The sequence below is a fragment of the Octodon degus genome, unplaced genomic scaffold (assembly GCF_000260255.1).
Source record: "Octodon degus isolate 3935 unplaced genomic scaffold, OctDeg1.0 scaffold00031, whole genome shotgun sequence".
Classification (NCBI taxonomy): Eukaryota; Metazoa; Chordata; class Mammalia; order Rodentia; family Octodontidae; genus Octodon; species Octodon degus.
Genome location: NW_004524607.1, coordinates 3,634,854 through 3,655,215, shown reverse-complemented (window position 1 = coordinate 3,655,215; position 20,362 = coordinate 3,634,854). Strand labels below are relative to the sequence as shown.

Genomic DNA, 20,362 nt, shown 5'->3' with positions numbered 1-20,362 from the left:
AATGTGAATTCATATGACAGTTGTTTAGTGACTGAGGCAGATTTCAGCTTGAATTTCCTGACACTTGGTCCAGGCTCACTCTTCTTCCCACTAAAATGTCTCCTCTCTGCAAGTTACAAGCTAAATACGTAGTTGTCCATGTCATCTGTAACATGAATGCCATATACAGATGCTGAGGAAACCAGTTATGAGCTATCTGCAGAGTTCTGATGCTCTTGGTAGAGACATAGTAAGGCATATGTCTGCTGTGATGCCGATGCCCCTGGGTTTGAACACCATCTCTGTTGCATGCTGGCTGTTTCATGCTTGGGAATTATTCTCAGTTACAAATTTTCTCATCTCTGAAATAGTGGCTAAAATCTACTTTGAAAAAACATGGGTAGAGTTCTTAGAAAACTGAAAGTGTTCAAAACAGTCCACCATATCTGTATAGAAGTTTGCTAAGTATGTATATAGTATATCCATGTGCATTGGAAGTACTTCCTTCTGGGTACTCTTTTCCATAAAAAACTATTTCTAAGTCTGGTTTTTACTTTTTTCTAGTCTTTCCTCCTATAATTCATAGACACTGTTTTACAGACCTCATCTTTTACAAAAAAAAATCCATCTCAAATTATGGAAGGAAAGAAGGGGAGCTACTCTTAAATGTCTTTAGTAAGATAAGTACACTTGTGATTTGCTTGACTTGGATTCACCTAACATGTCTTGAGTATCTACACTTTTTTGTGTGTCTATGTAGTCCATTCTAATGTAAATTTTGTTTCCTTTACTCTTAGAAAGCTATGCCATGCCAGTCCCGCCCCTGGGGTACACTGAGATGGCAACTGAGACTGGGTGTGGTGGTGAGTGCCTGTAATCCCAGCACTTGGGAAGCTGAAAAGAGGAGAATCACTACAAGTCTGATCTGTATAGTGAGACCCTATAGACCCTGTACTAAACACATAAAAAAAGAAATATGTAAAAATAGACAAATATATATTAAATGTAATACACCAAATGTCATTAGTTCTTGACTTATTTTGTCAAGACATAACTTAGTCCACACACCCATATCTTACCCATCCCTAAGCCTAATTAGGCTTTTCATCCGTGCTTCACTCTCCTGGGGACCCAACACAGGGACACTACTTCCACAGAAGACTTCGTGAATGTCAAAATTTAGTGAAGATTTCATCTTCTGTGGCTCAAAAAATGTTGGCCTCTTTTCCATACAGTGTCTGTGGTGTTGACTTCAATGTAATAGTCAGGGGAAATATTTCTCTTTTCTACACAGTATTCCACGTTATTACCAAGGAGCTGAGGAGTGCAGAGTTCCTATGGTCCTTGGTGGAAGAGACATCTTTCCATTTCCACTAACCGCAGTTCTTCCCTGAAGCATGACTGGTAGAGGATATGGCTTTGCCCACACTGATTTCCTCTGATCCCTACACATCCTTCAGGAAAAAAAAATAAAACACAAAACACTTGATTCTGAGAAGCTGACCCAGATTACTCCCTGACAAACTTACATCATAGCTGAGAAAGGAGACACTTACTCTCATGCATCCTTACCTCCTCTCACTTTTGATAATTTGAAGGATTATTCTTATAGTGATTTCTTTTCTCCAGATTTTATTTGCAGTGCTTAATCTATATCCTACCAATCCTGGCCTTATTACTTTGAAATCCAAGTGATGGATGTATCTAGTCAGAAATATAATTGTGCCTTTGTCCTATATAAAATGGATTAAGATTACATTTCCTGTTCTGTAAAATGTTTAAATCCCAAAGATAAAAGCTGTTCATTCATCATGCTACCATACCCAAGCAAAGGTCTGGTTACAAGAGTAGGTTTGGGTGTTTAGGTACTGGGTGAGAAATAGCTATCTTAGGGAAAGGAAGACACACTTGCCTTTTCTTTCTGTAACTATTGACACATTGCTTTCTGGAACATGGACAGCAATCCCATATTTGCAGTTCAATTCCTTATTAAAGGAATATTGGGGAATATTAAGGATATATTATTGTAGTCCATTCCTTATTAAGGAAATCACAGTGTTATACTACACACTGGGCAGAATTTAGCTCAGTGGCCATTTTTTAATCCCTTACCCAGAACATTTTCATATAGCAACTAATTGCAAGAATCAGTGAACCTAAGTAGGTACAGTCTGCAAGGTAGTTACACTATCATGCAAAGTTTGAAAAACAAGGTGCTGTGTTTGATTTCTTCATGATTCCAATCTGTGGTCCTTCCTGGAACTTTGTCACAGTATGGGCTAGTCCATGATCTGATGAGGACAGTTTCACATTCTCTATCTTGAACTTCAGAGTTAGCTGATTTCAGACTTGCGAAGCTCATAATACCTTGCGTAATAACAGCCTCTAAATGAGAGTTGTTGCGATAACCTAGGCAATTTGATCTAGGTGGCAATTTGATCTTGCCTCAGGTATAATTCCTCAGATGAAAAATCAATTTTATCTTTTTAAAAATTGTCCCATGTAATGACAACATTGCTAGAAGTTTTGAGGGATCCATAAACTGACCATGAAACACAAACATTTGTTGCTGAGATCAATAGCAAAGAGCCCCCTGGTTCCATTTAAAAGGGTTTGATGGTTCCCTTCAAAGGGCTGGGATGCTCCAACACAATAAACACTTTGAAGCACAAAGCTTTGTCATCCTCCTGCCTTAGGCCTGCCTGCTTCTGGCATAGATTAGCAATGTTTGCCTTTTTCCCCTCATTCTTTCTTTTTTTCTGTATTTCACAATAAGGAGAGTTTTGCCTTAGTGACTCCCTTGGTCCCATGTGAGACCAAACTTTGCAAATGGCTTAGGCTTTGCCACTCCACTGTGTTAAGACAACTTCATTAATAAAAGATGGATTCCTTAGGGGGGTCTTTTGTTGCCACATTACAGTATTTGTGTAAGAACATTGTGTCCCCCACATTACAGTGAAGAAGGCACGGCTGCCACCATGACAGTAAAAATTACAGCAGCACATTAACTGACCTTGGGTGGCTTTTTCAATACATTTCCCATGGTGATCTGCCTTTTCCTCCACAATTCCTCTACCTTCTACTCAAGAAGAAACCAGTTCCAGATAAAAATGATTCTTCTTCATTTTTATTCAATCACTTGACCTAATATTTTCCCCAAACCACCATCAAATCTTCACTGTCAAGTTTTCTGCAGGAAAGAACATTTCCCTGGAGTCCATTCCGTGAATTGGAAGTTATGGTGGAACTCCCAGGATCAAGGCCCTTCTTGAAATGGGACTTCATCAAGTAGGGCAATTGTGCATTTCCAAAATGTCTTGAAACAGCACTGTGGTTTTATGCTTGTGGATAAACAATTTGCCTTTCCTATTTTTCTCACTGTAGTCTCTAATTACATGACAATGAAAGAAAGCCTGAGAGGGTGGAATGGAGAATTTCTAGTGAGTCTGCATTCATGGGCCAAATAGAAAAAAAAAAAAATTAAATTAATGCAAAAAAACTATCATGGTCTCAAAGGGTAAAAAGCCTTTTTTGTTGTTGTTGTTCCAAAGGGAATTATTATACTTCTTGATTCTCTTTTGACAGTTGCTTCCTCAGCCAAGGGTCTTCTGAGGGACTGAGCCTCTTTATGACATGGACTTAGGTAGGAAATCATAACATTATTTCTCCACATTTTATACATGAGTATGTGCATATTAGAAATATTTTTGTTTTCTTTTGGTCCTCTTTGTCTATATTATGACAACATATATGTAAATTTATTAACAGGGTTACTCATTTACAATACCATGGGATTTTAACTTCCATTCTTAATTGTTAAACTTAGCAGAAAATGCAGGCTGTTATGACTGCTCATGTGGGCACAAACATAAATATTACTGGATAAAGTACTGTTTCAAGAGTTCCTCTAGCAAACCAAAAAAGCAGAATAGTAAGACAAAGTAGTAAGTACAAAATAAAACTGCAATAGTTCTCCTTTTCTAGTTTTAAAAAATTGAAACTTTCCTACTGAAGTATATAGGGGCTGAGATGAATTCACATGAATTTGGAATTTCAGTTGGAGACAATGTTAAACAAAAAGTGTCATACTGAAAAATTATATATCTTCTATGCACAGTGCAACCCCATTTTTCCCTCAGCACATGAGACTATTACCACAGTTCTAGGAAAGCAAGAAGATTCACTTTAGATTTAGTTATAGACTTGGTTTAGGGTTCTAGTTCCAATGAATGTTACTAAGCTGTGCCTGAGATTCCTTGGAAAAAGCAGGGAAAACGCCTACCACAAAAAGTAGTTAAAACAGTAATAAGTATATACTAAATGAAGAGACACTAAGAGATTCTTGTTTCCCATGGTATCTAGGACATCATTTTCTCTGTAGAACCTTGGGAATGGGCACAGGTATGAGACAAAAACTACAGGAGATAGGGTTAAAAAAACTTATTAATTCTTGAATTTTACTTTTGATTCTGAATAGCTTCTTGCTGGTTCCAGTACCAGGATGAGGTTTGTTTCTTTTGCATGTGTGTAATTCTCTACTTCTCATTGCTCTATGTATTCCAGTGGTCTAGTCAGAAAGGAAATTAAGAAGAAGAGAAGAAAAGAAGGAGGGAAGGAGAGAAAAAAGAATGTCTTTATTTCCTGCAAATAGTTGCCACTACAGTTAGAGAAATAAGAAATCAACAAAATGAATAAAATATAAATATTGCTGGCCCAAGCATCTGCAGTTTATTACAAGCCTCTGCCATGGCAATGTATGTTCTTTTTTGCTTGAGCTCTCCTACTCCACACTTTGTACTCTCCTCCATGTTCAGTCTGTTCTTCATCTTCTTCTAGATTATTACAATAGAACCAAGATAATTACCCAGCAAAGGCTATGGCAATATGTGTGCAAAGTCAATTTTGGAAAAAAATCAATAAATAAGACATAAAATAAAAATAAAAATAAATACATCCCAAACAGGTCTTTTTATTTAACATAAGGCCAAAGAAGCTATCAGGCGTTGCTGAATACTGTCCACTAGCTATACAAAATAGTCTGCATGCCTTGCAAACACCAAAATATCCGCTGGAATGCCATAGAAATAAATAACTTCTGCTATAAACACATGAAAACATATCAAACTGTTATTTCTTTAAACATATTGTAAATAAAAAATTACCAGTACTTCTACACAATAAATATTAAGAAACCATTGACATAGTTGAAATGCACTCATATAAATTAACAACTTTAATTACATTAGCCAAATAGACATTGGTTAAAGAACTGCATGTAGTATGCCAAAGGAAAAAAAAATAACACAAAATAAAAATAAAAACACACAAAACAAACAACATCAACCACAGAACATAAAAAATTTTAAAACAAAACAGGCTTCAGATTATCTTGGCTTTTATAATTATATTTTTCTTTTCAAGAAAAATATCAACCCATTGTCAATGCACTGTTTTCCAAAGCATTTAAATAGAGGGTAAGACCCACTGAAAATTAATACAGAAGAAATGATTCACTTTATGCATATAAATAAATAATATAGCTGAGACATGTGGTTTGTTTCTGCTCTTGAAGGTGCGGAACAGCTTCTAAGCATTCATTTGCTCTGACCCATACAATAGCTTCTCAGTAATACAGGGTTTAATTTAAACACATACAGTGTCCACCCCCAAATCTTCTGCCCACATCTATAAGTTTCATTTATTATGTAGATTTTCAGGGTGACTACGTTTTTTCTATACTTAAAAGGGAGGTTGCCAAAAGGCCCACAGGAAATCATGTTTTCAAGTGAATGTGATAATTTGAATCTCTGTATAATGCAATTGAGGCATATTTGTTTGTATTTAGAGTCCCCTCTTGAAACCAATTCCTACAAGGGTGAAAAAATTTTTGTCCTTGCTCTAACTTTGAGGAGACTGTAAGAACTCCTCTTGAAAATGGAGTGTGGAATCAATCTTAAATGAACCTGAAATCAGCTGGTGTGCTAGGTTAACAAAATCCCAGTAAGTGTGTTGAGATTTGTCTTACTTTTTTTTTGGGGGGGGGAAGAAAATGAGAATTCAATCTGAAATCCTTGTTATTTTGAGATATTGAGGACAAGTGCTTTTTAGAGCTTCTAAAATTAGTGTGGGCAGATACTTGAGAGCATAGAGTTCAACCTCAGAGTAAAAGTGGCAAAATAGTAAGATCAGCTAGAGATACCCTCTTATATCGACAGAGTATTAAGAACCCCAAGAGGGTAGAATTTAAAAGCTTTTTATTTTGGCCTAATGTGGCTACGTGAAAAGACTGATTGTTCAGAAGGCTCTGTCACTTTTGAGGTTGTTCAAGATGGTAAAATAATGTCTCCCAATATTAAAGATGGTAGCAATTTATACTTCTGTCTCAAGGCCATATAACCTTAAATGAAACAAGGTTAAAATTTGTGGGTGTTTGATAACCCAAGAATTTACCATCCAATTGCAGTACTGTCATACAAAATTTCACTTCACTCTGTTTATAATTACCGTGGCCACTAATCAAACACCAGCTTACCCCTGTATGTCTAGGACTCAAAGGGCTTAACACAATGGCAGGTTGATTTGAGATGAATGGGAGCTATGTAAAGCTGTCTTTGTAGATTCCTGTTTTTCCCATGGCCTTAAATTTCACCACCATTGCACAGTGAACTAGGCCTTACATCCTCACACTATTTCCATAGGTTCCAGTGTTATTTCCAGTATCAAAAAAAAGCAGTTCAAAGGCCCTTGAAGTTTTTGGTTAGAATTGGAAAATTGGCCATCTCCTCCTCTCCCCAGCTTTCTTCAACAATCCCACCTTCTCCACATGCATGATGCCCAAGGTTGAGAGATCTTAACTGGAACCCATCCAGAGCCTTGCACACAGCACAGGCTGTGTTTACTGCATACAACAGGCTGGGTCCTTAGGAAAGAATAAGGCTATGTGCCCAGTAACAAGACCAAGGGAATCTGCCCGTGCACCTTATGTTATACATACTGAGTCTAATTTTAAACCAGTTATTGTCCTATCAGGTTTCTCACTGATAATTTATTCTCCTCTGACTGCTTTTTAATCTATGAATTGACACATGGCTAAGAGTATCACCGTATTACAGAATACTGATGAATGTAATCTTTCTTAATTAGAATTTTTTCCAATTTTTACAAACTTCAAATGTCAGTAAAAATAAGGCTCTCTATTTTAAGTGCATAGATAAATAACTTATTAGTTGTCCTAGGTAAGCAAAATAGTGAAATAAAGTAGAGACAGCTAGCGTTAAGCATATTCTTTGATGGCTACAAGACAGGTTTTTTGTTTGGTTTGGTTTGATTTTCTTTTGTTTTGTTCTTGCATCTGAACCAGAACATACAAAGCTATACATCAAGAGCTTTGGCAGCAAATTAAAATAGTAGAGTTGTACTACTGCCCTCATTCCTGCCTCCTAACTCTTCTCTTCCTGAATTTCCACTCCCATTAACACTTTTCTGGAAAGATTTAGCTTTGACCTAGGAACAACAACACTATTTGACCCAGCTGCTGTTGTAAGTAGTATCTCTCACATTCAGATCTCAAACAAACCAAAAATGCATTTGACTCTTATTCTGGTCTGAAGGTTTTGTGATTTTTTTTTTCTGGAAAATGTTTCTGATTTAAGATTGATTCCAATATTCCAATAGATAATAAATATAAAGCAAAAAAAAAAAAATCAGCCCACAGTTTTTGATTAGCATTTTGTTTTCCCCACAGGGGATAACTTGTAGGAGGTGGGGAGCAAGAAAGACAAAGGAATTTGATCCCTGTACATTTACAGAGGGCCTTGCTGAGTACTCACTGGAATTTTCAGGCATGTGCCTTCCAAATTTTTGAAATGTGCCCACCTAGTTCAGAGTAAAAGCAAAAACTATATAGCCTATCCTTCTTAAAAATACTGTGTTTTGCACACAAACATTCATTGCTTTAAGAACATTAAAAAAAGACAACCTGAAGTGCTTAAATCGTGTATGGACATGGTACAATACACGTATATATACACACAGGTATGCGTATGCACAAGCGATGTATATATACACATACAAGCATGTAATCTCATGAATTTGATTGAACTTGATATCCAACAGTGTACAACTACTGTACATCCAGTATGAAATGTCCTGTTTCATGGATGTCCAAAGAGTCAAAAACCAAACTTCACAGGTCCTTTAAGCCTTAACGCAATGCACCCTCCTCCACCTTGACTCTCAAGCCCTGACTCACTGGTGGCGAATGAGACCAATCACAGACAGACTGTTCAAAGGCTCACACGAATGTCTTTGGTGTATGTGTCTATTTTTTAAGGTACAAAATAATAATAATAATTATAATTATAATAATAAAAATAGCTATTTTGTGTGCTGTAGCAGTTCTTTTATAGCTCACATTAAGTGCAGCTCTTAAACCCCGCCCCCGCCCCCACCCAAAGAAAATACTTGTTAAATAAGGATTAGACAGGTCAAATACCATTGTAGTGCAAATAGTAAACGATAAAAAAAAACAACATTTACAAAATATAGAAATGTTTGGATCCAACAGATGGACAAACATATTCCTTTCAAGTATCTCTCCTTGAAGAAAATAAAAATTAATCAGGTTATTTCCAATACAAAAAAGTCTCTCTTTTTGTTCTCTCTCAGGTAAACAGTTTCAAACGTATTAGGTTGCATAGTTCTAAGATCAGAAGCACCTTAACGAATTGTAACTTGGTATTCGTTTTTCCTTGATCTTTCCTTCTTCCCACTCTTGTTGTCAATTTTTTTTTTTTGTTTTTGTTTTTTTGTTTTGTTTTCTATGTTGGTTTTGTGTTGTCTTGTTGCAATCATGGTGCAGAAAAAGAAAGTGTGACTGCCTGCACGCAGTTGTTGTTACCATTATGTGCATGTAGGTTGTGTGTGCAAATGCCTGTGTGTGTATGCGAGTGTCTGCTGATATACACGAATATAGTGTCACACAGACATACCGATGACCTGGGTGACTGGGTGGGACTGGCCCTTTTAAACTCATGGCTTTCTAGACATTATTTGGGTTGTGCTAGTCTACACGGACACAGACTAGACGAATTGATTTTGAGGTTCTCGAGGGAACCGCAGCGGCGAAAGGACAAAACCCCATCTAAACAACTGATGGCATCAGTTTGATTCTGGAAGAAATGAAGGGTACCCCTTTCTCCCTTTCCCTCCCAACTCCTGTCTCCTTCACTGCTTCATCTCTGAGCCCTGGCTAAGGATTTTTTTTTCCACATCTTCCTTCATCTGTTTCAGGTTCTGTTTTTAGTTTAGTTTTTGTGGTTTTGTTGTTGTTTTTTTTTTAATTTTTTCAAAAATTTCTATGTTTTCTGGTTGCTTAACTCAGAAACCTTAAAAAAAAAATCTTCATTTTTGCCACTGTCTTCGCCCGGCAACTCTAGCTCCCTTTCCCCCCACGCCGGGTAACTCTAGGAGCACCCGCACTCTTCCACGATCATGTTCTGAATGTCCTTTTTGATGATGTTTTGGCCATCATCATAGTACAGCATCGACATAGGTCTCAGCTTGGTGGGCACACAGCATGACTTGAGGTTGGCAAAGGGGCTGTGACCCCGCATGCGGTAGTGGTTGATAACTGTTGAGTGGAAGGAAAGCGAGGACCCCGACGTGCCTGCTATGTGGCTGGGGCACTCACCCTCACAGTAGTTGGCATGGTAGCCAGAGGGAGCAATGATCCAGTCATTCCAACCAATGTCTTTGAAGCTGACGAAGAATTGCTTCTTACAGCAGATGTTGACCTTGCCGTCACACTCCAAGCCCCGCCGGCGCCTGCGGTGAGGATGATCTTCAGACTGCCTGGCTTGTAGCATGAGGAAAGGTCTGTGTGACTGCTCCTTCTCCTCCTCCACCGTACCTTCTCCTCCATCCTTCTTTTTCCCGTCTCCCTCTTCTCCTTTCTTCTTCTTCTTGCCCAGGAGTACCAGGCTGGCCCCGCTCTCCTGGCACTGCTCGCAGGCAATCCGCATGTCCAGGGAGGTCTTTCCCTGGTCCAGCAGCCTCTGGATGCTGCTGGAGACAGGGAAGATATGCCAGGTGCTCTTCCGTGCATCCACCACCTTCTCCGACAGCAACTGTTCACTCCTATCCCCCTTTAGGCCCTCTTCCTCGGCCTCATCGCCTGTGTCCAAGCTTCCCTGTGGGTGCTTCTGCTGCTGGAAGAGACGGATGGTGACTTTGGTCCTCGTTCTGTTGGCCTTGGGGACTTTCAGGAAGAGCCACACTTCTGCACGCTCCACCACGGACAGGTCACTGCCTTCCTTGGAAATCTCAAAGTGCAGCGTCTTTCTGGCTGAGCCTGAAAAGGAAACAGCACAAGAGAAAATAGGGACACTGGTTAATTCATATCCAGTAACTACACTCAGTCCAGGAAAGCAAGATCTCAAACTTTGCTCAGCAAACTGATAGCCATGGGTCACCTGCTCCAAGAGAGCCACCGGCTAAGAACTGTCTCTATAGTTTTAATGGTTCAAGAAAAACATTATGTATTTTGTGAAACTTACCTGAAGTTTGAACCTGGGCCTGCAAATAAAGTCCCCTTGGATTAAAGCTATGTTCATGTCTTTGTATGTTGCCAGTGGCTACTTTAGCATGATATAACAGGAATTGGAAATTATGACAGATTCCGGACCACAAAGCCTAAAATATTTACTCTAGCCTCATACAGAATCATGTTTGCAAGTGCCCATGCTAGAAGGAAAAGGGCCCAGTGGTCTCACTGGCTGCTTAATCTGCTTAATCTATTTCGTCTTCCATAAAATGGGAATGACATAATGACATTGGACCTATTATTTCAGATTTTGCAAGGATCGAGTGTGCTAATATAAAGGAAAGCAGTCTGTAAGGCCCTGCAAGCTAGGAAGATGTGTGCACACAGAAAGACAAGCACCTGCTTCCATGGCCTGGTGTGGACAACTGGGGGCAGCACCTCCTGATCAGTCTCCTGCTTGTCAGCCCCACCCCCCACACCTAGTTCCTGGGTCACTGCTGCACAAGATTCTTCATGTAGTCTCTATGGTATTGCCAGACCCCTCTTTAGTCAGTTCTCAGTAAAGCCACTAAAGGAATCTTTCCCATCGGTCAGGTCTCATGCCACCTCCTCTTCCCAGTTCATCCCTAACTTCCTCTTGTTCTCAGCACCCCATAGAGACTTCTGGCCCTGCCCAGGCCCTGTCCTGCATGGTCCAACTGAAAGTGCTTGAAAATTCCATGAGTGCCCCTTGCTGCTCCTGGAGCCTAGGGTCCTCCTGGCCCTGCCACACTCTCAGCACTCTGTCCTTCCTTCACGCTAACTTTAATAATGCAGATCGGACAGCACTTCCTTCAGAAGACCCCCAACCTCCACCCCCCACCCCACCCCCCATCTCCTCCACTAGCATCCTCTTCTCAAGTCTGTTTAAGACACCTGAGGCCTGAGGGCTGATCTATTTCCTTCACTGCTATTTCTTGGTGTTTAGCAGAGAGTCGGCTATTAATACATTATTAACTAACCAGGCATGGTGGTGCACACCTGTAATCCCAGCACACTGGGGGAGCTGAGGCAGGAGCATTGCAAGCTTAGGCCCAACCTGGGCAACTTGGTAACTTAGAGATAGACTGTCTTGAGGTAATAAAAAGTAAGAAAGGGCTAGGGATATAGCTCAGTGCAAAGCCCCTCATTCAATCCCCAGTACCACACATGCACATACAAAATAAAGCATCCTTAACATTGAATTATATGAAACTATTAGAGCCACCTCCTGCCCCTGAATCCATCCATCCCTTTAGAATGCATCAAATGAGCATGAAAAGCATATTTCCGATAGCAACTCCAGTTGACCTAGGGAAAATCCATGTATTGCCAGGGTGGTTCGATTCAACAACCACTCAGTCCTATTTGACTCTAAAATTAGAAAATCAGTTCTCTCTCTCTTTTCACATGCACCTGCACAGTGATTATGCAGCACCCTTTCCTAGGTAGAAGGAGTAGGTATCCTGAATCAAGTTCCTTAATAAATCAAGCATTTTTCCTCATTCCTGGGTGTCCCCTGGGTGGTAGACAGAGACATCTTTCTGCCTGACCGTGTGCCTACTTAACAACTGTCCACTATCCGTGTATCCCAGGGCCAAATCTGGGAAGCATCTCCAAGAAGTTCATCCTAGAAGTCGCAATTCCCTCAGAGGATCGCCTTGCCTGGATTCCTATAGCTAACGGAAACCCAACTGTACTTATCACTCCAGGCCCTGAGATGTTTACGGCACTATAAATTTTAGGCACAGTTTCAAGTTCTCCGCAGCAGAAGGCAGGCTTCTCTGCGCACTGTGCACTGCCGACTCTGTTCTTAATTTAACACACTCTGCACACTGTGATTATGATAGTGGGAAATTCACTGAGACCAGGGCCAAGAGGAGCTGCATATGGACATGAGGCATTCTCTGGCATCTGCCTCTAACCTTGCCACGAGGATGGCAACAGTGGCTTGGGAGTTCCTCAGACCTCATATCTCTGGCAGGAGTTGAAATGAATAATAAAGCAGAGTTTAGGATTTGATAGAACCCAGAGTGGGGAGCAGTGAGGGGGGAAGCTGTCTTATTTTAGGATGCATGATGACTTTGAAAAAAAAGAAAAGAATCCTGTCCTACCCATTGCAAAGACAGGGTTGGTCTTTGGTGGTTGTTTGTGTTTTTAAGAAAATGAAATATTCTAGGAAACAGAGTTTAATAATAGCAAACAACAGCTGACTTCTCAGTGGTGGGGTCCTACCCTGTTGAGACCACTGCAAAGTATCCCAGCCTCTCCATAATGGCACATCCACCCTATTCCTGGAGAATTCTATTCCTGCTGTTTTTTGTCCTGTGCTTTCAGGCAGGACAGCTTCCGAAATCCTAAACTGCACAAAGCAAGTCCCTCTACAGAGAGAGAGACAGTAGCGGCTAGATTAGAGAGGCCAGAGGCCACCAGGCTGCCTTTTGATTTTCTAGGAAAGAGTTTAAGACTGTGCCCTGTATGGAGAGACCCACAGGTTTTGGGGACCACACCCCCAGCATCCACTCTGCGTTCCTCCACACTGGGCAGCAGGTCAGAGTGAGGGGTGGGCTGCCAGTGCTGAGCTTTAATGCTGGACTTCTCACAAATAAAGTCCAGAGCCATCCAGACGCTTGGGGTTGTGGGATGACAGAGGGTTAATCCGGTAGCTGGAAATAAGTGACAGAGGCATGCAAATTGCTTCTGTAGGGCCAGCAAGGCCAGAGACCAGAGCTTCCTGTCACACCAGTCTGCAGGCCAACCCCCCCCGCCCCCATTTCACAGGAGCAGGTTGCCCATGGAAGATCTAGCCCCACCCCATCTTCACAGGCAGCTGTACTTGGAAGCAAATGATTTAGTGTTCCTGGGAGAGGATTGTACAAAGAGAGTGCTCATTAGAGGGGGCTCAATCTGTCAGGTGCTGTTATATTAGGATCACTAGAGTCATCATAAAATTACTTTCATGCTGGTCTTGGCTGATAACTCACTGGATGGCATTGCCCATGTATTGTGAAGGCTCAGGCACTGATTTACGCATCAGTTTAATTATCCAAACTGAAAGAGTCTGCTCTCTGTGTTCACATCCACTGCCTGCATGCTTTCTCTCTCCCCCATATTTCTGACATTTGGATTTTCCCCCTACTAATTGACATGCCTGCCGCCTCCTTCTCCTGGTGTCCATTTCTGGAACTGCTATTTGTATATTGCATGATATTTTATCAGGGGGAAAAATAAAACTGAGATCCAATTTCACGAAAATGCTGTTTGCCATAATGCTCAGGAGGACAGGGGGAAGAGAGAGAGTCAAGTCTTCCTACTGTCTACCCCATGTGCAGGTACATTTTACAAGTTCTATTGTATTCTGACTTATTAAGCAGTGCATATATATATTTTTTTCTTTTACATTAGCTCATTGCAGAAGGGGGTGGGGAGAGCTAGCTGGCTGGAGGCTGACATGGGATTACTGTTTATCAGAGCTGTCGGTTTCAGAAATATATTACAGCCCTCAGATATCTCAGGGATGGAAAATGTAATAAATAACAGGACAACTCAGTCCATTCCTTTATCTCTCTATTACCTGAGAGAAATTGCTGCACTCCAGTGCCGCAGAAAGTATAGCCCAATCTGCAAATCTCTGCGCATAACAATTTGAAAAATGGTAGAAGCCTGCCTACAGCTGAGGTGTTTAGGATCAATTTCCAATCAGTTTGAGGTGTGATTTAAATAGCTGCTGCTATGAAACCCTGACATGGAAGCCTCCCCCTAATGCCTCATAGCAGGTACGATGTTTCGTTTGTACAGGTGTGCTCTGCGTTTCTGCACGATTTCTAGCTAATCAGAGAGAGTTGGTTGCTTTGCTAAGCTTTCCTTACCTGTGTTCTGGCAATATTCTTTTCATCCTCTATGCTCTCTTTTTTTCCCCCTTCCTGTGGCTTGTGAGCAATGCTTGTATCATAGCCAGCTCTGCCTGAGTAATTCACTAAGAAAAATCCCACGCAACCTTAAGTGGGTGATAATATCTCATCATTTAAACCCCTAGGAGCATGGTGGACACATACCAAACGGGGAGAAAAATGGTGCAGAAAAAATGGGTAGGGATAAATCTTGTACCTTGCAGGGAATGCCTCTGAAATGCTGTCTGGTTGATGGGGTGGACAGAAGAAAGACTTTGCGGGCTGAAAGCAAAGGTGTCCCCAGCCCATTCTTCTTTGCCTTCAGGGCTTGAAACAATTTAATCATGGAGGCATGGCAAGGGTTAAGAAGCCAGTCCTTTGTTCCCTCCCCCCACATTAGGACACAGAAACAAAACAAAAACAAAAACAGAAAATGGTGCTCATCCAAAAGTCCAGCATCTCACATTCGTGGGTGTACGAACATTTGCAATTAAATAAGCAATGCACACATGTAGCACTTTGGTTCTGTTTTGTTTTGTTTTCCTCACTAGGGTCCTGCATAAAGTATGCTTCCCTTTTGCATACAGCTGATAATTATGTCTCTAATGTTAATGTGGAAAGCGTTACTGTTTGTGGAGTATATTTAAATTCGCCAGGGAGGGGTTGCTGTAAAAAGCATCCGTTACTTTAATTTTCCATCCTTAATCAAAGTCTCCCTGTGCCTAGATATGGTGTAGTCGATGGTGGCAGCTTACAGAGCTATCCTTTAGAGTAGCTAAGTATATGTACATTCACATCTGGACTGCATCCAGGGCTTTCTGCAGAAGGCAGCCAGTGAGGTCTAAAAGGTTATTTTCCCTTTGACCTACAGTAGAGGATCTCGCCTGGAGTAGAACTACAGGTTTGATTATAAATTATCTTGATAATTTGTTAAGCTTTAATACCTCTCCTTAGAATTCATTATTGAAATGTTGTAAACTTTTAGCCACACACACTTATCATCCATGCCTCTTCCCCTAAATAATGGTGAATAATGTTAAATACTTGAGGGGAAAGGTTTTTGTTTTTTTTTTTTTTTTTTTTTTTTTTTAGCTCTCTATACGAAACAGAAAAAATCCCCAAGGTTCAACCCATGCGATATGAGAGACTTCTTCCAAAGTTCCTGCAAACTTTTGTACTTTTGATCTTAGACATAAGAACCACTGAAAGATGAATAATTCTGAGTTACAGCTGAGAGATCACTTTCAAGTATTTCTGAGCAGGAGAAGGGCCAAGACAAATACGTATTTTCGTGAAAGATGCATTTGACAGTATAACTTCAGTTCCCCATGTATGAAAATTGTGTTTCTCCCCTAACATCTCCCCCACCCCACTTCAGGAAACAGACTCCTCAGGCCAAACCCCACTATTAATCTCTTCCTTCATCTCTACATCTCCATTCTCTCTGCATCTTCAGTTCCAAAGCACACATATCCTCTTCACCCCAACACCATTTTCCTAACCATCATTAAACAAATCCCCTTTTACTCTCTAGTAGAAGTCACTTGTCATTTGTGGCTGGTGCAAAGCATTGATAAGGCAGGCAAATTAAGGCACAAGGATCAGGGGAGACGGAAGGTGTTTTTGCAAAACCTAGGCGACTCTGTTAGGGAGAGACTGGTGAGCAAATCAGTATCGCTGATGATTCATGGTCACATTTCTCCCCTCTCTGCTTTGTTTGCTTTTGAAATGTATCACTGCCTGTGCTTTCCATAGAGCTCGGGAATGTTCTCATGGATCACTAGCGCTCCCATCTCCATGCCTTCTGGCTCATTTAATGTCTTACAGGTAGTCATGCTTCTCCCATCCCACAAAATCCTTACTTTTTCAGGAGGGTGAGAAAGAGGAAGACGGAAGTCACAATCACAGGATTAAGGGCACTACAGACTGGGGCTTCCAGTAGGCACAATTGCTTTCCCCAGATTAGCTGATAAAAAGCAAAAGTCTTTGGAACGCGCCCTCTTGTGGTCATTTTTCCCCCTTATTCAGAGTAGAAAGCCTGTAACCCCTAAAGATTCAGAGGTTCAGTGGAGGGTAATTCACAGGAAAGTTCAGAAGATAGGCGGGAAATGGAATGGTGGGAATCAACCTGCTTTAAAATGCCTTTCTAGCTAGAGTGGGGGTGGGGAGAGATATGCAGAATCAAGTAAGCCTCATCAGTCCCCCATCAGGGCATGGCATCCCCCAAGAAAGATTTATTTATGTGCCTTTCCAGCAACAGCAAGGCAGGGGGAGGGAAACATTATCCACTTCTTGATGTATCATTTGTCTTTCTTTCCCTGTCCTTTCTACAATAATTACTATCAACTGCTAAGTTAATTATGAGATTCAACATTTGGCAGGAATGAAGACTCAATGGTCTATTGTTATTATACATTGACAGACCAGCTACTGTCATAAGTCAAAAGCAGATGAAATGAGAACTATCAGCCAAGAAGGTCTCTGATTTTAGTTGTGTTGGCAATTAAAATCGTAGTTGGCTTGGCTTCATTCATCCCTATCTTTCTTTTGAAAATAAGAACTGACAATAAACATGGAGAATTTGGAGCCAACCATGCAAAGAATGCAGTAAACTTGGGGCGCAATTTGGGTTGGTGACTGTAAAAATGAAATAATTTTTACTTGTTGAAATGAATTTCAGAGCATTAGAATGATTTCCCACTGCTTAATCAATAATAGTCCCCTAGCTTCACTGACCTGGGGGGGGGGGGTTACTTTCAACCCGAGAAAATGAACTGAATTCAATGAAAACAGTTTAAGCGATGTTCACTTTTGTAGTCACTTTACTGCAATGACCATGTCTTAACTTTATCCAAGAAGCAAGGAGGGAGCAGGACAAAGTTAAACATTCATCCCCAAACTGAGGAATCATGGAATTGAAAGTTGCATCTGTAGCACACTTCTCGGTGACACTTAGTGATGGGATTCTGTACTGTGCAAATAGTTCTAAAGAAAAGAAAAATTCATGACTATTACTATTCTTCAAGAACCCTGCCATTCCACATTGTTGAAAAGTTACAAAGTTGAATTATTCCAAAAGACATAAGATTTCACTATTCATTTTCATATATTCACTACAATCATTCAGATCATAAAAATGTTCCCTGGGCTGGCAAAATTAGCAGAAAAATGCTTACATGTATGGTAGGTACTTTTCTTGGAAACTAGGTTGTCCGCATAGCAATCACAAAATCGGTGAAATTATATGAAATCAACTTAAAGTCAATGTGTACAACTTCTCAGAAGAGAAAAATAAGCAACTGTAACATAAACCACTCCTAAGAATCCAAAGTCAAAACATAAACTCAACCAAGAAGAGATTTCGCATTACAAATCTTACACGTTCATCAAAGTGTAAGTCCAATGAATTGCTTCATTTTCTCTTTCACTAAACACCAGAAAAGGAAAATGACAAGATTCTGTACAACTTGAGAGAAAGATTGGCACTGAGATGAAGGCCATAAGTAAGAAAGAATGTAAATGGCCCCATTCTTTCACTGCCAAATTCTAAACGCCAAGAGAGTGAGTTTCTATTCAAGTCCAGCAAGTCTGAAGGAGAGAGACACTGCCAGCACTCTCTGTGGAATTTAAAGTGTCAAAGGCACAGGTATCCTGCTTCATATGACGCTGTTAAAGCCAACTGAATAGGAGCTATGCATTTGAGGCTGTCATAAATGGGGGATATAAATATTATATGGGTCCCTTCTGGTCAAGATAGGGAGTAGTTCTCCACACCACTGAGATCCACTCTACACACAAGGCCCGATATCATGAGCATTTTCTTTTGTAACTTTCTACCATGAAAGACTGAGGCAAAATTAGGTAGTAACGTGAAAACTGCTCATCAGCATCCTTCATAGCCTTATCCTCCATAAGCATCAGATGGTATAGTCACAGTAAGCGTGCTTTGCGGCCACTGCATCAGGAAAGAAAAGTGGGACCTTCGCTAAATTACAGAGACTTCTGGGGAGCAATCTACCAAGTCAGGGAAGCTGGTGGAACACTAAGATTTCTCCTGCAGAGGAGTCCAGAAGCCAGCAAGCACCCCCAAAAGGATACCCAGGTCTTATGCCCACTTTCTTAAAAACAGAACATCTGAGTCAACAGGTTTTCAGGACTGGAAATTCTGAGTGTTGCCTTAATTGTTTACACTGCTGCAACAAACTTTTAAACAAAATGCTGGGAGTCCCTGCACATACTTTACTGGCCATATGCTCTATCACACAAAACAATGGCATTCCTTTCAAATGGATTTGGCAAGGGATCCAATTCTTCAGCCTGGCGTTACCATGAAAGCAACATGGTATTAACACATCTGTGTACCCAGCCTGCATGCGCGTGTAGGCATGAGAAAGATCTGTGTTCCATAACTATTAAAAAAAAAAAAAAAAGTACAGCTCCAAATCCCAGCTCATACTTTGGACAGGTATTTTGCATTCAGCAACAGGTTGTTGTGGTCCTGGGCCAATGAGGGGAATCTATTTATTAAAGCTCTTCCCCTTAAGGACCGATTGAGAGTTTAACACAGTATCTGAGAACTCCATCAAGGTTACATTCTTTAGCACGGAGTTCTTAGTAACTTTACAAAGAACAAAACTGAGTTTTGGTGTATGTATGGGGGGGGGTCCATTTCGCTTTTCCATTTTTGTTCAGAGAACAGATGCCAGGCTCCCCCAGTGACCTCTGATTCGGTATCAACTGTCCCCCAAAGTAGCTCTTCACTGCCTAGGATGTGCTGTGCACACTGAGACAGATTCTAAAGGTGAAAAGAAAGGACTGTCACTAGTAAATGTGCCCTGAGTCTCTGATGTGGCCCCATTGGATTTTTTTTTAAAGGGGCAGGCTGACTTTAAGACAATGACTTCATCTGTGTCATTGCAGCTGGTTACCTGGGCACCCTCGCCCCCTACGCCCAAGAAAAACTTTGGATGAGCTCCAGAAGCTCCCGCTGCTCCCCAAATACCGGAATGTGCCCTGGCGCTTGCCCAGGCTTCTCCGATCTGGTTTCACAGGCAGGGGAAGGGAGCCCCTCACAGACTGGCCCGGGAGCTTCCTCCCCGGGGACAGCTGAGTTTAACAAGTGTAAGCTGGTACACTCCAGACAGACTCACCCAAGATTTCCCTTTCTGTGTCGTCCTCTCCCACTCCCCTACCTCCCCTCTGTCCGCCACCATCCCCTCTTAACTGATCACCTTCGCAGGCAGCTTCCAGCTGGAGGGAAGAGAAGTTCCTCCTAGGACTGTCAAAGAAATCTATTTTACTGCCCCCGCCCCACCCCCGCCCGCCAAAGCCAGCACCGACCTGATTCCGCGAACGTGATGATCTCCGAGGTCTGCTCCAGCAGTTCATTCATTTCTGCCCTCCTGCCGATGTCATCTTCTATCTCCACGTACCCGTTCTCCCCCACTTTGCCCACATGAAGCTTTCTGATCGCGTTCAGAAGCGCCGCCTTGGGCACCGGCTGGGTGACATCGGGTCTCTTCTTCAAGTGCAGCATGTTTAAGATGTGCTTCTTAACGGCTTCCACCATCTCTGGCTGGGAGTTGGGTACATCCTTTGGGAGGGTGGCCAGCGCGCAGGAAGGACAGTTGGCTGCACCGTGCCCCTCGGACCCCGGGGTGGGGGAGCTCTTCACTATAATCCAGCAACTTGCCCACAGAAATCCTCGCAGCCAGAGAAAGGGCATTCTGGCAGCAAAAGTTGTTGTGATTGCCTCTTTAAAAGGCCTCGCTTTTCCTCCCCCCTCACGCACAGGTTTTTTTTTTTTTTTTATTTTTTTTTTTTTTTTCTTTTACTCATCAGCAAATTCTCTGGAACAAGAGCAAAAAGTTTTCTGTGAAGTTTTGTTTGCAGGTTCTCTCTCTGAAGGCAGTCAGTGTTGTAGGTTTGTGGC

General features: G+C 41.4%; 1 protein-coding gene across 1 annotated transcript; it reads right to left on the bottom strand.

The window, feature by feature from the left end:
* Positions 1-9,302: 9,302 nt before the first annotated feature.
* Positions 9,303-20,279, bottom strand: Inhba (inhibin beta A subunit). The gene is made up of 2 exons (XM_023713522.1): positions 19,771-20,279; positions 9,303-10,330 (listed from the first exon to the last, which is right to left on the bottom strand). Exons 1-2 carry the CDS (start codon positions 20,153-20,155, stop codon positions 9,444-9,446), a joined length of 1,272 nt encoding a protein of 423 aa, XP_023569290.1. The 5' UTR covers positions 20,156-20,279; the 3' UTR covers positions 9,303-9,443.
* Between the last annotated feature and the right edge of the window lie 83 nt (positions 20,280-20,362).

Excerpts from the sequence above, each read along its gene's own strand:
- Inhba (XM_023713522.1), bottom strand. The coding sequence starts at position 20,155 with ATGCCCTTTCTCTGGCTGCGAGGATTTCTGTGGGCAAGTTGCTGGATT. Across the intron at positions 10,331-19,770 it reads CATCACGTTCGCGGAATCAG|GCTCAGCCAGAAAGACGCTG; the intron begins GTCGGTGCTGGC and ends TTTCCTTTTCAG.